Raw genomic sequence first — 25,765 nt, forward strand, 5'->3', positions numbered from 1 at the left:
GAAGCGCAGGAACTGGACACCAGGAGTCCGCGGCTGTGTGGGACTGCATGCATGGCTGTATTTGCCACTAGGCACCTGAGGGCATGTGCTTAGGGTGGGACGATGAGGGGGGCGGCACCTGAGCAAGTTTTTTTTCTTTTAATTAAAGTCCGGGGTCACCTCCAGACCAACCGACCGCCCCCCCCCCCACCTCCCGCCCACGTGCCTGCCTCCTTGAAGATGTCATACTCACCCTACTCCAGCGATGCCTGGTCTCAGCACCGGCAGCTCGGCAGGGAGCCGAGCCATGCAAGATGCAAGATGGGAGCGGGGAGCCGAGCCATGCATACAGGATGGGAGGGGAGGGTGAGATGAGCCATGCATACAGGATGGGAGGGGGAGATGAGCCATGCATACAGGATGGGAGGGGGGTAAGATGAGCCATGCATACAGGATGGGAGGGGGGTGAGATGAGCCATGCATACAGGATGGGAGGGGGAGATGAGCCATGCATACAGGATGGGGGGGTGAGATGAGCCATGCATACAGGATGGGAGGGGGGATGAGATGAGCCATGCATACAGGATGGGAGGGGGGGTGAGATGAGCCATGCATACAGGATGGGAGGGGGAGATGAGCCATGCATACAGGATGGGAGGGGGGGTGAGATGAGCCATGCATACAGGAGGGGGGTGAGATGAGCCACGCATACAGGATGGGAGGGGGAGATGAGCCATGCATACAGGATGGGAGGGGGGTGAGATGAGCCATGCATACAGGAGGGGGGGTGAGATGAGCCATATATACAGGATGGGAGGGGGAGATGAGACATGCATACAGGATGGGAGGGGGGGGTGAGATGAGCCATGCATACAGGATGGGAGGGGGAGATGATCCATGCATACAGGATGGGGGGGTGAGATGAGCCATGCATACAGGATGGGAGGGGGGATGAGATGAGCCATGCATACAGGATGGGGGGGGTGAGATGAGCCATGCATACAGGATGGGAGGGGGAGATGAGCCATGCATACAGGATGGGAGGGGGAGATGAGCCATGCATACAGGATGGGAGGGGGGGTGAGATGAGCCATGCATACAGGAGGGGGGGTGAGATGAGCCATGCATACAGGAGGGGGGGTGAGATGAGCCACGCATACAGGATGGGAGGGGGAGATGAGCCATGCATACAGGATGGGAGGGGGGTGAGATGAGCCATGCATACAGGAGGGGGGGGTGAGATGAGCCATACATACAGGATGGGAGGGGGAGATGAGCCATGCATACAGGATGGGAGGGGGGGTGAGATGAGCCATGCATACAGGATGGGAGGGGGAGATGAGCCATGCATACAGGATGGGGGGGTGAGATGAGCCATGCATACAGGATGGGAGGGGGGATGAGATGAGCCATGCATACAGGATGGGAGGGGGGTGAGATGAGCCATGCATACAGGATGGGAGGGGGAGATGAGCCATGCATACAGGATGGGAGGGGGAGATGAGCCATGCATACAGGATGGGAGGGGGGGTGAGATGAGCCATGCATACAGGAGGGGGGGTGAGATGAGCCACGCATACAGGACGGGAGGGGGAGATGAGCCATGCATACAGGATGGGAGGGGGGGTGAGATGAGCCATGCATACAGGATGGGAGGGGGAGATGAGCCATGCATACAGGATGGGGGGGTGAGATGAGCCATGCATACAGGATGGGAGGGGGGATGAGATGAGCCATGCATACAGGATGGGAGGGGGGGTGAGATGAGCCATGCATACAGGATGGGAGGGGGGGTGAGATGAGCCATGCATACAGGATGGGAGGGGGAGATGAGCCATGCATACAGGATGGGAGGGGGGGTGAGATGAGCCATGCATACAGGAGGGGGGGTGAGATGAGCCACGCATACAGGATGAGAGGGGGAGATGAGCCATGCATACAGGATGGGAGGGGGGTGAGATGAGCCATGCATACAGGAGGGGGGTGAGATGAGCCATACATACAGGATGGGAGGGGGAGATGAGCCATGCATACAGGATGGGAGGGGGGGTGAGATGAGCCATGCATACAGGATAGGAGGGGGGTGAGATGAGCCATGCATGCAGGATGGGAGGGGGAGATGAGCCATGCATACAGGATGGTAGGGAGAAATGAGCCATGCATACAGGATGAGAGGGGGGTGAGATGAGCCATGCATACAGGAGGGGGGTGAGATGAGCCATGCATACAGGAGGGGGGATGAGATGAGCCATGCATACAGGAGGTGGGGTGAGATGAGCCATGCATACAGGATGGGAGGGGGAGGTGAGCCATGCATACAGGATGGGAGGGGGATGAGATGAATCATGCATACAGGATGGGAGGGGGGAAGATGAGCCATGCATACAGGATGGGAGGGGGAGGGGGAGATGAGCCATGCATACAGGATGGGAGGGGGGTGAGATGAGCCATGCATACAGGAGGGGGTGAGATGAGCCATGCATACAGGATGTGGGGGTGAGAAGAGCCATGCATACAGGATGGGAGGGGGGAGATGAGCCATGCATACAGGATGGGAGGGAGGGGGAGATGAGCCATGCATTCAAGATGGGAGGGGGGAGAAGAGCCATGCATACAGGATGGGAGGGGGAGACGAGCCATGCATACAGGATGGGAGGGGGGAGATAACCCATGCATACAAGATGGGAGGGAAGGGGCCATTATGCAGTATGGAGCATCATGTGTGGCCATTATACAGTATGGAGCATCATATGTGGCCATTATTGTTGTGAATTTGGATTCTGGGCTCCCCCGGTGGCTACTGGTGGAATTGAACTTGTGTCATCATCTTCCCTGTTCACCTGTTCCCATCAAGTTGTGGGAGTCGCTATATAACCTGGCTTCTCTGTTAGTTGCTTGCCGGTCAACAATGTTATCAGAAGTCTCTCTGTGCTTGTTCCTGCTCCTAGACAACAACTAGATAAGTTGGACTTTTGTCCATGTTTGTTTTTGCATTTTTGTTCCAGTTCACAGCTGTTGTTTCGTTACTGTGTCTGGAAAGCTCTTGTGATCAGGAATTGCCACTCTGGTATTATGAGTTAATGCCAGAGTCCTAAAGTAATTTCTGGATGGTGTTTTGTTAGGGTTTTCAGCTGACCATGAAAGTGTTCTTTCTGTCTTCTGCTATCTAGTAAGTGGACCTCAAATTTGCTAAACCTATTTTCCTGCTGCGTTTGTTATTTCATCTTAATTCACCGCCAATATATGTGGGGGGCCTCTGTCTCCTTTCGGGGTATTTCTCTAGAGGTGAGCTAGGACTAATATTTCCCTCTGCTAGCATTATTTAGTTCTCCGGCTGGCGCTGGGCATCTAGGGATAAAAAGTAGGACATGCTACCTGGCTACTTCTAGTTGTGCGGTAGGTTTAGTTCATGGTCAGCTCAGTTCCCATCTTCCAAGAGCTTGTACCTATATAGGCTTATGCTATGTTCTCTGGCCATGGAGATCATGACAGTTTGACCGGCCCACTAAAGGGTTAAAATCCTTGGCTGAGAAAGGAGAGAAATAAGAAGTCTGCTGAGAATTTTTTTTTTTTTTTTTTCTCTAGTTTGGAGTGTGCTCTTAATTGGACCCCTTGCCAGTCTGTCTATGCTGCAGCCTTTCTTTTTTCTTTCTCTCCTTCTAATCTTTGAATGGCTCTGTGTCCACCTGTTTGTAATGGATCTTCAGAGTGTAACTGCAGGTTTGAGTGATCTCGCCACGAAGGTACAAAAATTGCAAGATTTTGTTTTTCATGCACCTGTATCTGAGCCGAGAATTCCTTTGCCGGAATTTTTCTCGGGGAATAGATCTGGTTTTCAGAATTTTCGAAACAATTGCAAATTATTTTTGTCCCTGAAATCTCGCTCTGCCGGAGACCCTGCACAGCAGGTCAGGATTGTGATTTCCTTGCTCCGGGGCGACCCTCAAGACTGGGCTTTTTCATTGACACCAGGGGATCCTGCGTTGCTCAATGTGGATGCGTTTTTTCTGGCCTTGGGGTTGCTTTATGAGGAACCTCATTTGGAACTTCAGGCAGAAAAAACTTTGATGTCCCTATCTCAGGGGCAAGATGAAGCTGAAATTTACTGCCAAAGATTCCGTAAATGGTCTGTGCTTACTCAGTGGAATGAGTGCGCCCTGGCGGCGACTTTCAGAGAGGGTCTCTCTGATGCCATTAAGGATGTTATGGTGGGGTTCCCTGTGCCTGCGGGTCTGAATGAGTCCATGACAATGGCTATTCAGATCGATAGGCGTCTGCGGGAGCGCAAACCAGTGCACCATCTGGCGGTGTCCACTGAGAAGACGCCAGAAAGTATGCAGTGCGATAGAATTCTGTCCAGAAGCGAGCGGCAGAATTTTAGACGGAAAAATGGGTTGTGTTTCTATTGTGGTGATTCTACTCATGTTATATCAGCATGCTCTAAGCGCACTAAAAAGCTTGACAAATCTGTTTCCATTGGCAATTTACAGTCTAAATTTATTCTGTCTGTGACCCTGATTTGCTCTTTGTCATCCATTACCACGGACGCATATATCGACTCTGGCGCCGCTTTGAGTCTTATGGATTGGTCCTTTGCCAATCGCTGTGGGTATGATTTAGAGCCTTTGGAGACTCCTATTCCTCTGAAGGGGATTGACTCCACCCCATTGGCTAATAATAAACCACAATACTGGACACAAGTAACTATGCGTATTAATCCGGATCACCAGGAGATTATTCGCTTTCTGGTGCTGTATAATCTACATGATGTTTTGGTGCTAGGATTGCCATGGCTGCAGTCTCACAACCCAGTCCTTGACTGGAGAGCTATGTCTGTGTTGAGCTGGGGATGTAAGGGGACTCATGGGGATGTACCTGTGGTTTCCATTTCATCATCTATTCCCTCTGAAATTCCTGAGTTCCTGTCTGACTATCGTGACGTCTTTGAAGAATCCAAGCTTGGTTCGCTACCTCCGCACCGAGAGTGCGATTGTGCCATAGATTTAATCCCGGGTAGTAAATACCCAAAGGGTCGTTTATTTAATCTGTCTGTGCCTGAACATGCTGCTATGCGAGAATATATAAAGGAGTCCTTGGAAAAGGGACATATTCGGCCATCGTCATCTCCCTTAGGAGCCGGTTTTTTCTTTGTGTCAAAAAAAGACGGCTCTTTGAGACCATGTATTGATAATCGGCTTTTGAATAAAATCACGGTTAAATATCAATACCCATTGCCGTTGCTGACTGATTTGTTTGCTCGCATAAAGGGGGCCAAGTGGTTCTCTAAGATTGACCTCCGTGGGGCGTATAATTTGGTGCGAATCAGGCAGGGGGATGAGTGGAAAACCGCATTTAATACGCCCGAGGGCCACTTTGAGTATTTGGTGATGCCTTTTGGTCTTTCAAATGCCCCTTCAGTCTTCCAGTCCTTTATGCATGATATTTTCCGCGATTATTTGGATAAATTTATGATTGTGTATCTGGATGATATTCTGATTTTTTCGGATGACTGGGACTCTCATGTCCAGCAAGTCAGGAGGGTTTTTCAGGTTTTGCGGTCTAATTCTTTGTGTGTGAAGGGTTCTAAGTGCGTTTTTGGGGTTCAGAGGATTTCCTTTTTGGGATATATTTTTTCTCCCTCTTCCATTGAGATGGATCCTGTCAAGGTTCAAGCTATTTGTGATTGGACGCAGCCCTCTTCTCTCAAGAGTCTTCAGAAATTTTTGGGCTTTGCTAACTTTTATCGTCGATTTATTGCTGGTTTTTCAGATGTCGTTAAGCCATTGACCGATTTGACTAAGCAGGGTGCTGATGTTGCTGATTGGTCTCCTGATGCTGTGGAGGCCTTTCGGGAGCTTAAGCGCCGTTTTTCTTCTGCCCCTGTGTTGCGTCAGCCTGATGTTGCTCTTCCTTTTCAGGTTGAGGTCGACGCTTCTGAGATCGGAGCTGGGGCAGTGTTGTCGCAGAAAAGTCCTGACTGCTCCGTGATGAGGCCTTGTGCCTTCTTCTCCCGTAAATTTTCGCCCGCTGAGCGGAATTATGATGTTGGGAATCGGGAGCTTTTGGCCATGAAGTGGGCTTTTGAAGAGTGGCGCCATTGGCTTGAGGGGGCCAGACATCAGGTGGTGGTATTGACTGACCACAAAAATTTGATTTATCTTGAGACCGCCAGGCGCCTGAATCCTAGACAGGCGCGCTGGTCATTATTTTTCTCTCGGTTTAATTTTGTGGTGTCATACCTACCGGGTTCTAAGAATATTAAGGCGGATGCCCTTTCTAGGAGTTTTGAGCCTGACTCGCCTGGTAACTCTGAGCCCACAGGTATCCTTAAGGATGGAGTGATATTGTCAGCCGTTTCTCCAGACCTGCGGCGGGCCTTGCAGGAGTTTCAAGCGGATAGACCGGATCGTTGTCCACCTGATAAATTGTTTGTTCCTGATGATTGGACCAGTAGAGTCATCTCTGAGGTTCATTCTTCTGCGTTGGCAGGTCATCCTGGAATTTTTGGTACCAGGGATTTGGTGGCAAGGTCCTTCTGGTGGCCTTCCCTGTCACGAGATGTGCGAGGCTTTGTGCAGTCTTGTGACGTTTGTGCTCGGGCCAAGCCTTGTTGTTCTCGGGCTAGTGGATTATTGTTGCCCTTGCCTATTCCTAAGAGGCCTTGGACGCACATCTCGATGGATTTTATTTCAGATCTGCCTGTTTCCCAGAAGATGTCTGTCATCTGGGTGGTGTGTGACCGTTTCTCTAAGATGGTCCATTTGGTTCCCCTGCCCAAGTTGCCTTCTTCTTCCGAGTTGGTTCCTCTGTTTTTTCAAAATGTTGTTCGTTTGCATGGTATTCCTGAGAATATCGTTTCTGACAGAGGAACCCAATTTGTGTCTAGATTCTGGCGAGCATTCTGTGCTAGGATGGGCATAGATTTATCTTTTTCGTCTGCTTTTCATCCTCAGACTAATGGCCAGACCGAGCGGACTAATCAGACCCTGGAGACATATCTGAGGTGTTTTGTGTCTGCTGACCAGGATGATTGGGTTGCTTTTTTGCCATTGGCGGAGTTCGCCCTCAATAATCGGGCCAGCTCTGCCACCTTGGTGTCCCCGTTTTTCTGTAATTCGGGGTTCCATCCTCGATTTTCCTCCGGTCAGGTGGAATCTTCGGATTGTCCTGGAGTGGATGCGGTGGTGGAGAGATTGCATCAGATCTGGGGGCAGGTGGTGGACAATTTGAAGTTGTCCCAGGAGAAGACTCAGCTTTTTGCCAACCGTCACCGTCGTGTTGGTCCTCGGCTTTGTGTTGGGGATTTGGTGTGGTTGTCTTCTCGTTTTGTCCCTATGAGGGTCTCTTCTCCTAAGTTTAAGCCTCGGTTCATCGGCCCGTATAAGATATTGGAGATTCTTAACCCTGTTTCCTTCCGTTTGGACCTCCCTGCATCCTTTTCTATTCATAACGTTTTTCATCGGTCGTTATTGCGCAGGTATGAGGTACCGGTTGTGCCTTCCGTTGAGCCTCCTGCTCCGGTGTTGGTTGAGGGTGAGTTGGAGTACGTTGTGGAGAAAATCCTGGACTCCCGTGTTTCCAGACGGAGACTCCAGTATCTGGTCAAGTGGAAGGGATACGGCCAGGAGGATAATTCTTGGGTGACTGCATCTGATGTTCATGCCTCCGATCTGGTTCGTGCCTTTCATAGGGCCCATCCTGATCGCCCTGGTGGTTCTGGTGAGGGTTCGGTGCCCCCTCCTTGAGGGGGGGGTACTGTTGTGAATTTGGATTCTGGGCTCCCCCGGTGGCTACTGGTGGAATTGAACTTGTGTCATCATCTTCCCTGTTCACCTGTTCCCATCAAGTTGTGGGAGTCGCTATATAACCTGGCTTCTCTGTTAGTTGCTTGCCGGTCAACAATGTTATCAGAAGCCTCTCTGTGCTTGTTCCTGCTCCTAGACAACAACTAGATAAGTTGGACTTTTGTCCATGTTTGTTTTTGCATTTTTGTTCCAGTTCACAGCTGTTGTTTCGTTACTGTGTCTGGAAAGCTCTTGTGATCAGGAATTGCCACTCTGGTATTATGAGTTAATGCCAGAGTCCTAAAGTAATTTCTGGATGGTGTTTTGTTAGGGTTTTCAGCTGACCATGAAAGTGTTCTTTCTGTCTTCTGCTATCTAGTAAGTGGACCTCAAATTTGCTAAACCTATTTTCCTGCTGCGTTTGTTATTTCATCTTAATTCACCGCCAATATATGTGGGGGGCCTCTGTCTCCTTTCGGGGTATTTCTCTAGAGGTGAGCTAGGACTAATATTTCCCTCTGCTAGCATTATTTAGTTCTCCGGCTGGCGCTGGGCATCTAGGGATAAAAAGTAGGACATGCTACCTGGCTACTTCTAGTTGTGCGGTAGGTTTAGTTCATGGTCAGCTCAGTTCCCATCTTCCAAGAGCTTGTACCTATATAGGCTTATGCTATGTTCTCTGGCCATGGAGATCATGACACATTATACAGTATGGAGCATCATGTGTGGCCATTATACAGTATTGAGCATTATGTGGCCCACATGATGCTGCATACTGTATAATGGCCACACATGATATTCCATACAGTATAATGGGCCCACATGATGCTCTATACAGTATAATGGCTCCACATGATGCTCAGTACTGTATAATGGCCACACAGTGCTCCATACTGTACAGGCAAAGACATGAGCATCATGTGGGGCCATTATACAGTATGGAGCACTGTGTGGTCTGTTGTGAATTTGGATTCTGGGCTCCCCCGGTGGCTACTGGTGGAATTGAACTGGTGTCTTCATCTTCTCTGTTCACCTGTTCCCATCAAGATGTGGGAGTCGCTATATAACCTTGCTGCTCTGTTAGTTGCTTGCCGGTCAACAATGTTATCAGAAGCCTCTCTGTGCTTGTTCCTGCTCCTAGACAACTACTAGATAAGTTGGACTCTTGTCCATGTTTGTTTTTGCATTTTTGTTCCAGTTCACAGCTGTAGTTTCGTTACTGTGTCTGGAAAGCTCTTGTGAACAGGAATTGCCACTCTGGTGTTATGAGTTAATGCCAGAGTTTTAAAGTAATTTCTGGATGGTGTTTTGATAGGGTTTTCAGCTGACCATGAAAGTGTCCTTTCTGTCTTCTGCTATGTAGTAAGTGGACCTCAAATTTGCTAAACCTATTTTCATACTACGTTTGTTATTTCATCTTAATTCACCGCCAATACATGTGGGGGGCCTCTGTCTCCTTTCGGGGTATTTCTCTAGAGGTGAGCTAGGACTAATATTTTCCTCTGCTAGCATTATTTAGTCCTCCGGCTGGTGCTGGGCATCTAGAATCAACGTAGGCATGCTACCCGGCCACTGCTAGTTGTGCGTTAGGTTTAGTTCATGGTCAGCTCAGTTCCCATCTTCCAAGAGCTAGTTCCTTTATATGCTGATGCTATGATCTCTTGCCATTGAGATCATGACAGTTTGACCGGCCCACTAAAGGGTTAAAATCCTTGGCTGAGAAAGGAGAGAAATAAGTAGTCTGCTGAAATTTTTTTTTTTTTTTCTCTCCTTCTAATCTTTGAATGGTTCTGTGTCCACCTGTTTGTAATGGATCTTCAGAGTGTAACTGCAGGTTTGAATAATCTCGCCACGAAGGTACAAAATTTGCAAGATTTTGTTTGTCATGCACCTGTATCTGAGCCGAGAATTCCTTTGCCGGAATTTTTCTCGGGGAATAGATCTGGGTTTCAGAATTTTCGAAATAATTGCAAATTATTTTTGTCCCTGAAATCTCGCTCTGCCGGAGACCCTGCACAGCAGGTCAGGATTGTGATTTCCTTGCTCCGGGGCGACCCTCAAGACTGGGCTTTTTCATTGACACCAGGGGATCCTGCGTTGCTCAATGTGGATGCGTTTTTTCTGGCCTTGGGGTTGCTTTATGACGAACCTCATTTGGAGCTTCAGGCAGAAAAAACTTTGATGTCCCTATCTCAGGGGCAAGATGAAGCGGAAATTTACTGCCAAAGATTCCGTAAATGGTCTGTGCTTACTCAGTGGAATGAGTGCGCCCTGGCGGCGACTTTCAGAGAGGGTCTCTCTGATGCCATTAAGGATGTTATGGTGGGGTTCCCTGTGCCTGCGGGTCTGAATGAGTCCATGACAATGGCTATTCAGATCGATAGGCGTTTGCGGGAGCGCAAACCAGTGCACCATCTGGCGGTGTCCACTGAGAAATCGCCAGAGAGTATGCAGTGTGATAGAATTCTGTCCCGAAGCGAGCGGCAGAATTTTAGACGGAAAAATGGGTTGTGTTTCTATTGTGGTGATTCTACTCATGTTATATCAGCATGCTCTAAGCGCACTAAAAAGCTTGGTAAATCTGTTTCCATTTGCACCTTACCGTCTAAGTTTATTCTATCTGTGACCCTGATTTGCTCTTTGTCATCTATTACCACGGACGCCTATGTCGACTCTGGCGCCGCGTTGAGTCTTATGGATTGGTCCTTTGCCAAGCGCTGTGGGTATGATTTAGAGCCTTTGGAGACTCCTATTCCTCTGAAGGGGATTGACTCCACCCCATTGGCTAATAATAAACCACAATACTGGACACAAGTAACTATGCGTATTAATCCGGATCACCAGGAGATTATTCGCTTTCTGGTGCTGTGTAATCTACATGATGATTTGGTGCTAGGATTGCCTTGGCTGCAATCTCACAACCCAGTCCTCGACTGGAGAGCTATGTCTGTGTTGAGCTGGGGATGTAAGGGGGCTCATGGGGATGTACCTGTGGTTTCCATTTCATCATCTATTCCCTCTGAAATTCCTGAGTTCCTGTCTGACTATCGTGACGTCTTTGAAGAATCCAAGCTTGGTTCGTTACCTCCGCACCGAGAGTGCGATTGTGCCATAGATTTAATCCCGGGTAGTAAATACCCAAAGGGTCGTTTATTTAATCTGTCTGTGCCTGAACATGCTGCTATGCGAGAATATATAAAGGAGTCCTTGGAAAAGGGACATATTCGTCCATCGTCATCTCCCTTAGGAGCCGGTTTTTTCTTTGTGTCAAAAAAAGACGGCTCTTTGAGACCATGTATTGATTATCGGCTTTTGAATAAAATCACTGTTAAATATCAATACCCATTGCCGTTGCTGACTGATTTGTTTGCTCGCATAAAGGGGGCCAAGTGGTTCTCTAAGATTGACCTTCGTGGGGCGTATAATTTGGTGCGAATCAGGCAGGGGGATGAGTGGAAAACCGCATTTAATACGCCCGAGGGCCATTTTGAGTATTTAGTGATGCCTTTTGGTCTTTGAAATGCTCCGTCAGTTTTCCAGTCCTTTATGCATGATATTTTTCGCGATTATTTGGATAAATTTATGATTGTGTATCTGGATGATATTCTGATTTTTTCGGATGACTGGGACTCTCATGTCCAGCAAGTCAAGAGGGTTTTTCAGGTTTTGCGGTCTTCTTTGTGTGTGAAGGGTTCTAAGTGTGTTTTTGGGGTACAGAGGATTTCCTTTTTGGGATATATTTTTTCCCCCTCTTCCATTGAAATGGATCCTGTCAAGGTACAAGCTATTTGTGATTGGACGCAGCCCTCTTCTCTTAAGAGTCTTCAGAAATTTTTGGGCTTTGCTAACTTTTATCGTCGATTTATTGCTGGTTTTTCGGATATTGCTAAGCCATTGACCGATTTGACTAAGAAGGGTGCTGATGTTGCCGATTGGTCCCCTGATGCTGTGGAGGCCTTTCGGGAGCTCAAGCGCCGTTTTTCCTCTGCCCCTGTGTTGCGTCAGCCTGATGTTGCTCTACCTTTTCAGGTTGAGGTCGACGCTTCTGAGATCGGAGCTGGGGCAGTGTTGTCGCAGAAAAGTTCTGACTGCTCCGTGATGAGGCCTTGTGCCTTCTTTTCCCGTAAATTTTCGCCCGCTGAGCGGAATTATGATGTTGGGAATCGGGAGCTTTTGGCCATGAAGTGGGCTTTTGAGGAGTGGCGCCATTGGCTTGAGGGGGCCAGACATCAGGTGGTGGTATTGACTGACCACAAAAATTTGATTTATCTTGAGACCGCCAGGCGCCTGAATCCTAGACAGGCGCGCTGGTCATTATTTTTCTCTCGGTTTAATTTTGTGGTGTCATACCTACCGGGTTCTAAGAATGTTAAGGCGGATGCCCTTTCTAGGAGTTTTGAGCCTGACTCGCCTGGTAACTCTGAGCCCACAGGTATCCTTAAGGATGGAGTGGTATTGTCAGCCGTTTCTCCAGACCTGCGGCGGGCCTTGCAGGAGTTTCAGGCGGATAGACCTGATCGTTGCCCACCTGATAAACTATTTGTTCCTGATGATTGGACCAGTAGAGTCATCTCTGAGGTTCATTCTTCTGCGTTGGCAGGTCATCCTGGCATTTTTGGTACCAGGGATTTGGTGGCAAGGTCCTTCTGGTGGCCTTCCCTGTCACGAGATGTGCGAGGCTTTGTGCAGTCTTGTGACGTTTGTGCTCGGGCCAAGCCTTGTTGTTCTCGGGCTAGTGGATTGTTATTGCCCTTGCCTATTCCTAAGAGGCCTTGGACGCACATCTCGATGGATTTTATTTCAGATCTGCCTGTTTCTCAGAAGATGTCTGTCATCTGGGTGGTGTGTGACCGTTTCTCTAAGATGGTCCATTTGGTTCCTCTGCCCAAGTTGCCTTCTTCTTCCGAGTTGGTTCCTCTGTTTTTTCAAAATGTTGTTCGTTTGCATGGTATCCCTGAGAATATCGTTTCTGACAGAGGGACCCAATTCGTGTCTAGATTTTGGCGGGCATTCTGTGCTAGGATGGGCATAGATTTATCTTTTTCGTCCGCTTTCCATCCTCAGACGAATGGCCAGACCGAGCGGATTAATCAGACCCTGGAGACATATCTGAGGTGTTTTGTGTCTGCTGACCAGGATGATTGGGTTGCTTTTTTGCCATTGGCGGAGTTCGCTCTCAATAATCGGGCCAGCTCTGCCACTTTGGTGTCCCCGTTTTTCTGTAATTCGGGGTTTCATCCTCGATTTTCCTCTGGTCAGGTGGAATCTTCGGATTGTCCTGGAGTGGATGCTGTGGTGGAGAGATTGCATCAGATCTGGGGGCAGGTGGTGGACAATTTGAGGTTGTCCCAGGAGAAGACTCAGCTTTTTGCCAACCGCCACCGTCGTGTTGGTCCTTGGCTTTGTGTTGGGGATTTGGTGTGGTTGTCTTCTCGTTTTGTCCCTATGAGGGTCTCTTCTCCTAAGTTTAAGCCTCGGTTCATCGGCCCGTATAAGATATTGGAGATTCTTAACCCTGTTTCCTTCCGTTTGGACCTCCCTGCATCCTTTTCTATTCATAACGTTTTTCATCGGTCATTATTGCGCAGGTATGAGGTACCGGTTGTGCCTTCCGTTGAGCCTCCTGCTCCGGTGTTGGTTGAGGGTGAGTTGGAGTACGTTGTGGAGAAAATCTTAGACTCTCGTGTTTCCAGACGGAGACTCCAGTATCTGGTCAAGTGGAAGGGATACGGCCAGGAGGATAATTCTTGGGTGAATGCATCTGATGTTCATGCCTCTGATCTGGTTCGTGCCTTTCATAGGGCCCATCCTGATCGCCCTGGTGGTTCTGGTGAGGGTTCGGTGCCCCCTCCTTGAGGGGGGGTACTGTTGTGAATTTGGATTCTGGGCTCCCCCGGTGGCTACTGGTGGAATTGAACTGGTGTCTTCATCTTCTCTGTTCACCTGTTCCCATCAAGATGTGGGAGTCGCTATATAACCTTGCTGCTCTGTTAGTTGCTTGCCGGTCAACAATGTTATCAGAAGCCTCTCTGTGCTTGTTCCTGCTCCTAGACAACTACTAGATAAGTTGGACTCTTGTCCATGTTTGTTTTTGCATTTTTGTTCCAGTTCACAGCTGTAGTTTCGTTACTGTGTCTGGAAAGCTCTTGTGAACAGGAATTGCCACTCTGGTGTTATGAGTTAATGCCAGAGTTTTAAAGTAATTTCTGGATGGTGTTTTGATAGGGTTTTCAGCTGACCATGAAAGTGTCCTTTCTGTCTTCTGCTATGTAGTAAGTGGACCTCAAATTTGCTAAACCTATTTTCATACTACGTTTGTTATTTCATCTTAATTCACCGCCAATACATGTGGGGGGCCTCTGTCTCCTTTCGGGGTATTTCTCTAGAGGTGAGCTAGGACTAATATTTTCCTCTGCTAGCATTATTTAGTCCTCCGGCTGGTGCTGGGCATCTAGAATCAACGTAGGCATGCTACCCGGCCACTGCTAGTTGTGCGTTAGGTTTAGTTCATGGTCAGCTCAGTTCCCATCTTCCAAGAGCTAGTTCCTTTATATGCTGATGCTATGATCTCTTGCCATTGAGATCATGACAGTGGTCATTATATGATATTGAGCATCATGTGTGGCCATTATACAGCATGGAGCACTGTGTGACCATTATACAGTAGTGAGCATCATGTTTTGCCATTAAACAGTATGGAGCACTGTGTGGCCATTATACAGTATGGAGCATCATGTGTGGCTATTATACAGTACTGAGCATCATGTGGGGCCATTATACAGTATGGAGCACTGTGTGGTCATTATATGAAATTGAGCATCATGTGTGGCCATTATACAGCATGGAGCACTGTGTGATCATTATACAGTAGTGAGCATCATGTTTTGCCATTAAACAGTATGGAGCACTGTGTGGCCATTATACAGTATGGAGCATCATGTGTGGCTATTATACAGTACTGAGCATCATGTGAGGCCATTATACAGTATGGAGCACTGTGTGGCCATTATACAGTATGGAGCATCATGTGTGGCCATTATACAGTATGGAGCACTGTGTGGCCATTATACAGTATGGAGCACTGTGTGGCCATTATACAGTATGGAGCATCATGTGTGGCAATTATACAGTATAAAACACTGTGTGGCCATTATACAGTATGGAGCATCATGTATGGCCATTATACAGTATGAAGCATCATGTGTGGCCATTATACAGTATGGAGCATCATATGTGGCCATTGTACAGTATGGAGCATCATGTGTGGCCATTATACAGTATTGAGCATTATGTGTGGCCATTATACAGTATGGAGCATCATGTGGGGTCATTAAACAGTTTGGAGCACTGTGGCCATTATACAGTATGGAGCATCATGTGTGGCCATTATACAGTACTGAGCATCATGTGGGGCCATTATACAGTATGGAGCACTGTGTGGCCATTATACAGTATGGAGCATCGTGTGTGGCCATTATACAGTATGGAGCATCATGTGTGGCCATTATACAGTATGGAGCATCATGTATGGCCATTATACAGTATGAAGCATCATGTGTGGCCATTATACAGTATGGAGCATCATATGTGGCCATTATACAGTATTGAGCATCATGTGTGGCCATTATACAGTATTAAGCATCATGTGTGGCCATTATACAGTATGGAGCATCATATGTGGCCATTATACAGTATGGAGCATCATGTGTGGCCATTATACAGTATTGAGCATTATGTGTGGCCATTATACAGTATGGAGCATCATGTGGGGTCATTATACAGTATGGAGCACTGTGTGGCCATTATACAGTATGGAGCATCATGCGTGGCCATTATACAGTACTGAGCATCATGTGGGGCCATTATACAGTATGGAGCACTGTGTGGCCGTTATACAGTATGGAGCATCACGTGTGGCGATTATACAGTATGGAGCATCATGTGTGGCCATTATACAGTATAAAACACTGTGTGGCCATTATACAGTACTGAGCATCATGTGGGGCCATTATACAGTATGGAGCACTGTGTGGCCATTATACAGTATGGAGCATCATGTGTGGCTATTATACAGTATGGAGCATCATGTGTGGCCATTATACAGTATAAAACACTGTGTGGCCATTATACAGTATGGAGCATCATGTGTGGCCATTATACAGTATTGAGCATCATGTGGGGTCATTATACAGTATGGAGCACTGTGTGGCCATATTTTTTTGTTTATAATTATTTTTTATGAAACAGTGTGATCATCAGTACTAAATGGGTGTGGTTGGGGCGTGGATATGGGTGTGACTAGTTGTGAAATGGGTGTGGTCAGAGGTGTGGCCTAAAATTTGCTGCGTAGCGCAAACTTTATCCCTCTTTCCCTTCTTCAAAAGTTGGGAGGTATGATACCGCATTTGCCGGATCGCAAGTGCCGCAAATGTCCACAAATCCCATAGGAAATGAATGAGGCCGAACGCAGTGTTGCCGTCAGTGATCCGTTACGTGGCAGATGCGGAAAAACTGCCCGATCTGCTGCAAAAGGCTACTTTCACATCAGCGATTTTTGCCAAAGTCACTGCCGATAGTGTCATAATTACCAAAGGGGGAGGCAGTGTAGCGCCCCCACTGCCACAGGGCCGAGGGGTGCCCGGTACCGGGCCTCTGAGTCTCTGTTCTGGAATTGTCACGGTGGATAGACCCGGTCCGTGACCCTGCTGAGGGGCGTACAATGAATGTGGAGATATGGGGATGATGTTATGGTGCAGTGCAGGTCGCAGTAAATAACGAGGACACCAGGTTGCAGTCTCTTTACCTCTTTACTGAAGGCTTCAGGATCCTCAGTCCAGAATACGGTTAACCAGGCTGCGCAAGTCCAGCCGGTCCGATGGCACCTCCAGAGTCCCCTTTGCAGGTGGAAATCTGTGCCTACCTTCTAGCGCTTGTGTGTTGTGGTCCTCCCCTGCTGTGCTTACGGGATAGTCCCCACAACTGTTGTGTCTGTTTCTGAAGTTCCCTCACAACTTGATTATGATGTTCTGCTTCGTCCCCCAGATGATATGGCTAGGACACACCCGTATGACGGGTAGGCTCGGAGCTCTTCCTGGACTCTAGTGTCGCCCTTCTCCTGTTGCCCCCTGTGTCTTCATAGGTGATTTGTGTGAGACAGCCCGCCTATAGCTGACTGTCCTGCCGTAGGTTTGAAGTTAGGCCTGGAGCTCTATACTTCCTCGGCGTTCCGGCCACCGGCTGCGCGCCTCAGTAGGATGTTGCCTCGTCTTACAGCACGACTCCTACTGGTATTTCTCCTTGTTGCGTTGATCTCGTTTCTCACTCAGCACAATAAACCTCGCTTCTTGTCCTTTCTTAGGGTACCGCCGCGATCAGGTGCAGGCGCGGTCCCGTAACGTTCTCTCTGTTCGCTAGGCCTCTGTCAGGATCCCACCCCTGACAGGGACCCCCCTGAGTCTCTCCCCGCAACACCCTCTGCCACAGGATGTTGCCTGTTCGATTCCCAGTCAGCTTCTGTCTAACTTCCTGCCTAACCCCCAGTTTTACCAGATTGTGAGGAGTGGCCTAATACATAGCACCCTTAGCTCCCCCTGGAGGCCAGACTGTGAAGTGTATTGGTGTCTGTGATACCTGGTCAGAAGAACTCCTTCAGTGCCATCAGATGTACCATAGCCCCCCTTAGCGGCGGAGCATCAGTACTGCAACGACCAGGACTCTGGGGCGCTGCAGCAGCACTACACTATGTTCCAAATTATTATGCAAATTACATTTTTATCAGATTTTCCTAAATGGTCGGTGCAAATGACAGTCAGTCTAATAAAAGTCATCACCCGTTAGATTATACATCGAATTTTATTGAAGAAACCTCCCAATGATAACAGTATAATCTCCAAAATGAATAAAAACTCAAAATGCACTGTTCCAAATTATTATGCACAGTAGAATTTCTAAACATTTGATATGTTTTAAAGAACTGAAAATGCTCATTTGTGGAATTTGCAGCATTAGGAGGTCACATTCACTGAACAAAAAAGCTATTTAACGCCAAAACATCCCAACAGGCCAAGTTACATGTTAACATAGGACCCTTCTTTGATGTCACCTTCACAATTCTTGCATCCATTGAACTTGTGAGTTTTTGGAGAGTTTCTGCTTGTATTTCTTTGCATGAAGTTGGAATAGCCTCCCAGAGCTGCTGTTTTGATGTGAACTGCCTCCCACCCTCATAGATCTTTTGCTTGATGATCCTCTAAAGGTTCTCTATAGGGTTGAGGTCAGGGGAAGATGGTCCCCACACCATGAGTTTATCTCCTTTTATGCCCATAGCAGCCAATGACTCAGAGATATTCTTTGCAGCATGAAATGGGGCATTGTCAGCATGAAGATGATTTTGCTCCTGAAGGCACGTTTCTGCTTTTTAGACCATAGAAGAAAGTTGTCAGTCAGAAACTCTATATACTTTGCAGAGGTAATTTTCACACCTTCAGGAACCTTAAAGGGCCTTACCAGCTGTTTCCCATGATTCTGGCCCAAAACATGACTCCTCCACCTCCTCGCTGATGTTGCAGCCTTGTTGGGACATGGTGGCCATCCACCAACCATCCACTACTCCATCCATCTGGACCATCCAGGGTTGCTCAACACTTATCAGTAAATAAGACTGTTTGGAAATTAGTCTTCATGTATGTGTGGGCCCAATACAACCATTTCTGCTTGTGAACACTGTTTAAGGGTGGCCAAATAGTTGGTTTATGCACCACAGCAAGCCTTTGAAGGATCCTACACCTTGAGGTTCGAGGGACTCCAGAGGCACCAGCAGCTTCAAATATCTGTTTGCTGCTTTGTAATGGCTTTTTAGCAGCTGCTCTCTTAATCCGATGAACTTGCCTGGCAGAAATCTTCCTCATTATGCCTTTATCAGCACAAACACATTTGTGGTCAGATACAGCCACAATTCTCTTAACAGTATGATGATCACGCTTATGTTTTTGGAAAATTTCTAATGTTTTCATCCCTTCACCAAGGCATTGCACTATTTGATGCTTTTCAGCAGCAGAGAGATCCTTTTTCTTTCCCATAATACTTGAAAACTGTGACCTGCTTAATAATGTGGAACATCATTTTTAAGTAGTTTTCCTTTAATTAGAATCACCTGGAAAACCAATTATCACATGTGTTTAAGATTGATTTCAGTGATCCATTGAGCCCTGAGACACAATACCATCCACGAGTTTATTTGAAAAACAAAACAATTAAATCTTTATGACACTTAAATCCAATTTGCATAATAATTTGGAACACAGTGTAAAAGTGCCTAGGGCAGCAGAAACTGTAAATACGTCCCTGACTGTATGCCCCACAAAAGAAACAAGAGGGCAGGAGATTTCAAGTTGCCTGTCCACAACTACACCCAAAGGCACAGCACCATATAGAGCCCGGAGTTGCCGCAACTAGGGACACCTGTAAAAGGCTCACGTTGCCTGCCATGCGGGTACTGTCCTAGGTCAGAGAGAGAGAGGATCTTGTGAGAAGCCTCAGGCAGCAAGGGACGCACACTACAGCGCAGTAAGGAAGGCTCCCAACCCCACCTGGTTAAAGGGGCTCCAATTTGCTTCCAGGCTGCCTGGACCTCTCCATCACCTGTGATCCATACCCTGGACTGTGGCTGTATAACACCAGAAAAGGTAAAGAGACTGCAACATTTTTTCCGGCACTACACCGTCTGTCATCTTTACCCACTACATCGGGAGCCCTGGGGATCAAGCTTCACCTGTGGGAAGCCATACCATCCCTGCTGCAGTACCATCATCCCTAGTGGACCCCTTTAAGCAGCGTCAGTCATCTCTGACCGAGTACCACAGGTGGCATCACGAACATTATTTATTCAAAACAACCGCTTTAAAGACCTTCCCTTTAACTTGAACGCCCAGGGCCATGGACCGGGTCACTGCCACCGTGACCACCCCTTTAACGACCACTGGACCCGGCCCGAGTACCCCAATGTTCTAGCGGGCGCTCCACAAGCTATAGCACTTACCGAATAAGCTGCAGAGGGAACCCGGATACTTGGATCACTCCGGCTGATCAGCTGTTCGGCTCCGCAGCTGCATGTGTCAAGCCTGTGTGACAGTCACTCACAACACATGCATTTAGAGCCCAACAAGCAGGTCAGTCCATAGTGTCAATTCCTTCATCATGCATTAACTGCTGACACACTTTAGCCAAATGAGGCCTAGCATTGACATGCATCAGATGGAATCTAGGGCCCACTGCACCTGCATATGGTCTCAGAATGGGTCTGAGGATCTCATCCCTTTACCTAATAGTCATCAGGGTACCTCTGGCTAGCACACTGAGGGCTTTGCGGCCCTCCAAAGAAATCATTCCCCACACCATAACTGATTCCCTGGCAAATCAGTCATGCTGGAGGATGTGTGCAAAGTGTGAAACTGCACTCAACCGTGAAGCGCACAGGGCACCAATGTCGAATCTGCCATTCTTAGTGTGGGCTGTAAGCTCAACACCTATTTGTGCACGTCGGGCCCTCATACCACCCTAATGGAGTATGTTTCTGATAGTTTGAGCAGACCCATGGATGTTAGTGGCCTGCTGGAGGTCATTTTGCAGGGCTCTGGCACTGCTCCTCCTGTTCCATCTTGCACAAAGTTGGAGGTAGCAGTCCTGCTGCTGGATTGTTGTCCTCCTACGGCCCCCTCCACATTTCCTGGTGTACTAGCCTGTCTCCTGGTATCTGCTTCATGCTGTGGACACTGTGTTGACAGACACAACTTGCCACAACTTGCATTGATGTGCCATCCTGGATGAGCTGCACTACCTGAGTAATTTCTGTGGCTCATAGACACACAGCTTCATGCTACTTTACCTCTAGGGTTGAGAGCTTTTACACTACTGAGCATTATTTCCTTGTCTTGAGGCATTTACACTGAAGTTGGATAAGCCTGTAATTTGATTTTCCATTTTGATTTTGATCATTCCAAATTCATACCTCCATTGCATATTAATTTTGATTTACATTGATCATTTTATGTTTTATTGTTCTCAACGCATTCCACTATGTAGTGAATAAAGATTTGCAATTGAAAGATTCGGTGATTTCTAGGATGTGATATTTTAGTGTTCACTTTATTTTTTGAGCAGTGTATATGTACCCACATACAGTAGGGAAAATAATTGATTGATACACTGCCGATTTAGCAAGTTTTCCCACCAACAAAGAATGGAGAGGTCTGTAATTTTTATCGTGCACTTTTAAAAAAAAATCCAGAAAATCACTTTTAACAAAAATCCAGAAAATCACATTGTATGAATTTTACATAATTAATTTGCTTTTTATTGCATGAAATAAGTATTTGATCACCTACGGACCAGCAAGTATTCTAGCCTGTTAGTTTTTCTTTAAGAAGCCCTCCGATGCTGCACTCATACCTTCTGCAGTGCGTGCAAGCTTGGCCAAAAACTACAGGAAACATCTGACCTCTGTAATTACAAACAAAGGTTTCTGTACCAAATATTAAGTTCTGTTGTTCTATTGTATCAAATACTTATTTCATGCCATAAAAAGCAAATTAATTATGTAACAATCATACAATGTGATTTTCTTGTTTTTATTTTTAGATTCTGTCTCTCACAGTTGAAGTGTACCTACGATAAAAATTACAGACCTCTCAATTCTTTGTCAGTGGGAAAACGTGCAAAATCGGTAGTGTATCAAATACTTATTTTCCCCACTGTACATGTATGCTGTATATAACCATTATTTATCTTCAGTTTATTTTACATTGTGCACCAAAAACAGTCTATGGGAGCCATACATGAGCCCATAGTAGAGCCATGTGATAGGCCATACGCAGTTATAGCAGGAACCTTTTAAAAAAGAGCAGAGGAGGATAAAGGTGGGAGTTCTCTACCACATGTAGACCGACACACTGAACACTATGAAGTTGGATTGTAATCACCATTGTATTTAATGCCTTTCTGTCTCTTTTTCAGCTGTCGTGGTGTTTGCCTTCATCCTGTGCTGGCTACCATTCCACGTGGCACGCTACTTGTTCTCTAAATCCTTTGAAGCAGGATCCTGGGAAATAGCTCTGATCAGCCAGTATTGTAACTTGGTATCTTTTGTGCTTTTTTACCTGAGCGCTGCCATTAACCCTATTTTGTACAATATCATGTCAAAAAAATATCGTGCAGCTGCCTGCAGACTATTCCGACTAAAGAAAGTCTGCAGAAAAGCACCTTACCAAATGAATGATGAAAGTTCCCCTGCCTGGACAGAGTCCTACGTGAGCTCATGACTGGAGACATCTGTACAAGGTCCTGCCTTCTGCCTGACAACACTGAAGCCATACTATTCCAGAAACACCTTGTAGGATCCATAAATTGTGCTGTGTTTAATCGTAACACACAATAGTACCTCAGGATTAAAGCGCTGTCTATGTGTGATGGAAAGCCCGGCCAGTGATTTGCACCAGTGAAAACTTTAATATCCATTCCTATTTTTAGAGTGATATTTTCCTCAGTGAAAGCGATATCTTTTGTATTGGTTTCTTGGAAAGGGTGCTCAAGGCAAAAAGGTTCTTATGTGGGGCTTTCATACGTTCGTACTGTATTTATGAAGCTATAACCTATATGTCTGAAGAGCTGCCATGAGCTGTCAGCTTTCTGTAGTACATTGTACATGTTTTATGCACTCCCTATGCTTGGTGTCCAAAGAATAATGGTCCTCAGTACAGTAAGTATAAAGTCTTATGTCATGTGATAATAGCGAGGACAATAAAATCTTAAGCAAAACTTGAGGTTGTGGTTGTCAAATGTTATTCTGTCTCCAAAATCAGATCTGTGTGAGTTTTTGAATTCTTGTGGCAAATGAGTATTAGGCACTCATACACTTATAAGATAAGTGACTTATCAAAGATGCCCATCAAGTGCTACCAACTACGTGCAAAACAGAGAAAAACACAGGCCATAAAAATAAACTCAAGGAGGCCAATTCTTCGAAGCTTTAATTGCACAAAAGTGGTGTGACAGTTTTGAAAAGTCGCAATTTTTTTTCCCAACTTGGAATTGAAATTATCAAACACTTGCCATATTCACACCAGTTTGAATCAGTTTGGGCAGGGGCAGAGCGTGGTCATGCCCGATCAGTCAATTTATCAAATCTGTCATCATTTTGCACAGTAGAAATGCTACTCCAGTCCCTGAATGGAGAAGCACATCTGGCACAGAGCACGGAGGTGCAAACCACTCATTAATGTTAATTAGTTCAGCATCTCTTGTAATTCATCAAAATTTGTGTAACATAATCCTGCACCTCACTAATCTTTATGAAGGTGTCAACATTGCAAGGAGCCAGGACTTGTGAGCTCCTTGCAGGACTGATCACTAAAGCTGCATGCTCTTGATTCCAGCCAGCTTCAGTCCCCTGTAATCCTCTAATGCTGCAAATGTAAAGCTACCGCTCGTTGCAGCTTTAGAGAGTGCTCAGTTTCAACCAGAGGTGCAACCGTGCTGATGGCCCAAATTGTCAACCATGAGGATCACCCCTCATTCCCTAAAAGCATGAAATGAGGACACTGGAAAGGATTTAGATTTTTTCCATTATTACCTGCAGATTGCTATTGCTTGCAAAAGGAGTGATCCAGGTGGTGGGATCATATTGAAGAAACGCAAATTCCGAAATCTGAGAACATTGACATTTTAATCATCTGGACGGAATCTGAGCCACAGCTAAAGTCGTTCCATGAACAGTTTAATCAATTTCATCCAACCATCAACTTGACACTCAACTACTCCTGCACTGAAATTAACTTTTTGGACACCATCATTAAGCTGCAGAACAATAAAATAGAGACATCCCTGTATCAGAAGCCAATCGACCGTCCAACATACCTTAAATGGGACAGTTTCCATCCAAAACACATAAAAAACTCTATTGTCTACAGCCAAGCCATCAGATACAATCGTATATGTTCCAACCCAATGGATAGAGATGAACACCTGGGTCGCCTCGGAAAGACCTTTTTGAATCAGGGCTACCATCCAAGAACAATTGAAAATCAGATCACAAGAGCCACCAGAATACCAAGGAATCACCTGCTACATTACAAAACTAAAGAAGAAAATAACCGGGTACCTCTAGTGGTCACCTACAATCCAAATCTGGAGGTGCCAAGGGGAGCTGCACGGAAATTACAACCTTTACTACAAAAAGATGCCTGCTTACAATCCATTTTTCCAGACCCCCCACTACTGTGTTTTAGGCAGCCCCCAAATCTAAGAAGCATCATTGTCAAGAGCTCCCTGTCCTCTCCAACAGCTGCAGGTACCTTTCCTTGCAACCAGAAAAAATGTAAAACCTGTCCATTTATAATGACCACTGACAAGATAAAGATCCCCAATTCACATCAGGACTACAAGATACCAGGTACATTCAGCTGCGTCACTTCTAATGTGGTGTACCTAATCATTTGTACTAAATGTCCAACTGGGGGTCTGTATGTGGGGGAGACAGGGCAGAAACTGAGAACAAGGATGAACTCTCATCGCCACACAATAAGAGAAAAAAGAATGGATATACCTGTGGCAATACATTTCTGTCTCCCAGATCACAGCATTATGGACATGAAATTACTTTTACTAAGAGGTAACTTCAAAACTCAGAGAGACAGAAGAGTCTGGGAATATAATCTGATGACGACCTTTGACACTCTAACTGCAGGAATGAATGTGTCACACGAATTTATGTCTTTTTACATCAATTAAGGAATTGCCCACCAGACCATGTGGGGTCATCACAACAGAGACCCTAATCACAGGACAATAAAACAATCCTTATCTAAGAATTGGCCCAATATTTATGGACGTAACTGTTTATCACCCATGGTAATTCTGCTTCATGTCACCTGGCTTATCCATGGTTTTTTTCCCCTCCTTTTTTTTTTTTCTATACTATGTTGTGCATAAATATGTGATTCTTCAGAATTTGTTTTAGTCTTTGCCTGATGAAGAGACGTATGTAGTCTCGAAAGCTTGCAATTTGTTACCATCTTTTCAGTTAGCCATTAAAAGGTATCAACCACTGAGGACTCTCAATTCTAAATATTTTTAAAATCTGAGAATATATTTAGGCAAAATTTTACATAGAAGCAGAAATAAAATAGTCTCAAAGCTGAAGTTTCTGCAAGCACTTTGCCCTATCACCTAAAATGTAATATCGAACTATACAGACCTTATTGAAGATTAAAGGAATTTTCCCACCTCAAAAAGAGCATATCATTAAGGCTGGTTTCAGACTTGCGTTCCTGTGCACTGCGGATGGCAGCGTATTTCCTCCTTGCTTCCTCCGTAAAGCTCCGCCCAGGCTCTGCCTACTACCGGCTGCGTCCAGCATTTCCCTGCGTACCTATCTTTAACATTGGGTACGCAGGGACATGCGTTGTATGCGGATGTGTCCGCATGCGGCAATTTGAGGTGTGCGGCGCCCGCACGGAAAAGCAGTTTTTCCAGCAGCCCCGTCGATAATGAATGGAACAGAGGTTGAGCATGCGTAACTTTGCTCCATGCAAGACACAGCTGCAGAGTTCCCAATTCTTAGGGTTCTAGAGTCTCTATCACAGTGGATCCCAGCAGTCTCCCTACTGAAAAGCAACTTCTCCATTATCTTTTGCTTAGGGGATGAGGTGTTTTTTGGAAATAACCCTTTAAATAGAGTTGACTGCATTTCCCTGCAGTGCATGTGGTTAGAATGATGCAGTGCATCAAAAAACTGTGAACGAGAAACTATGACAGTGCTGGGTCTTCTTCATATGTAGGATTGGTGAGGGTTCTGGAGATCGGACCCCCAATGATCATAAGGTGGTGACATGTCCAAGAATGTTTCTATCTAGCACATACAGTGTATAAAATAAAGGCACAAATGAAGCATTCGCCAAAAAAATAACTACAAGTTTTGCAGTTGATTTGTCTGCAGTTTTGGAGCTCTG

At 46.4% G+C, this 25,765-nt stretch overlaps 1 protein-coding gene across 1 annotated transcript in view; it reads left to right on the forward strand.

Moving 5' to 3' along the window:
• GHSR (growth hormone secretagogue receptor) overlaps positions 1–22,570 on the forward strand; it is a 59,329-nt gene extending 36,759 nt beyond the window's left edge. Inside the window, exon 2 of the mRNA XM_077290524.1 lies at positions 21,774–22,570. Within this exon, the coding sequence (XP_077146639.1) occupies positions 21,774–22,078 (305 nt within the window). The 3' untranslated portion in view covers positions 22,079–22,570. The remainder of the gene's footprint in view (positions 1–21,773) is intronic.
• Positions 22,571–25,765: the final 3,195 nt, after the last annotated feature.

Source organism: Ranitomeya variabilis, chromosome 2, assembly GCF_051348905.1.
Source record: "Ranitomeya variabilis isolate aRanVar5 chromosome 2, aRanVar5.hap1, whole genome shotgun sequence".
In the NCBI taxonomy this organism is placed as follows: domain Eukaryota; kingdom Metazoa; phylum Chordata; class Amphibia; order Anura; family Dendrobatidae; genus Ranitomeya; species Ranitomeya variabilis.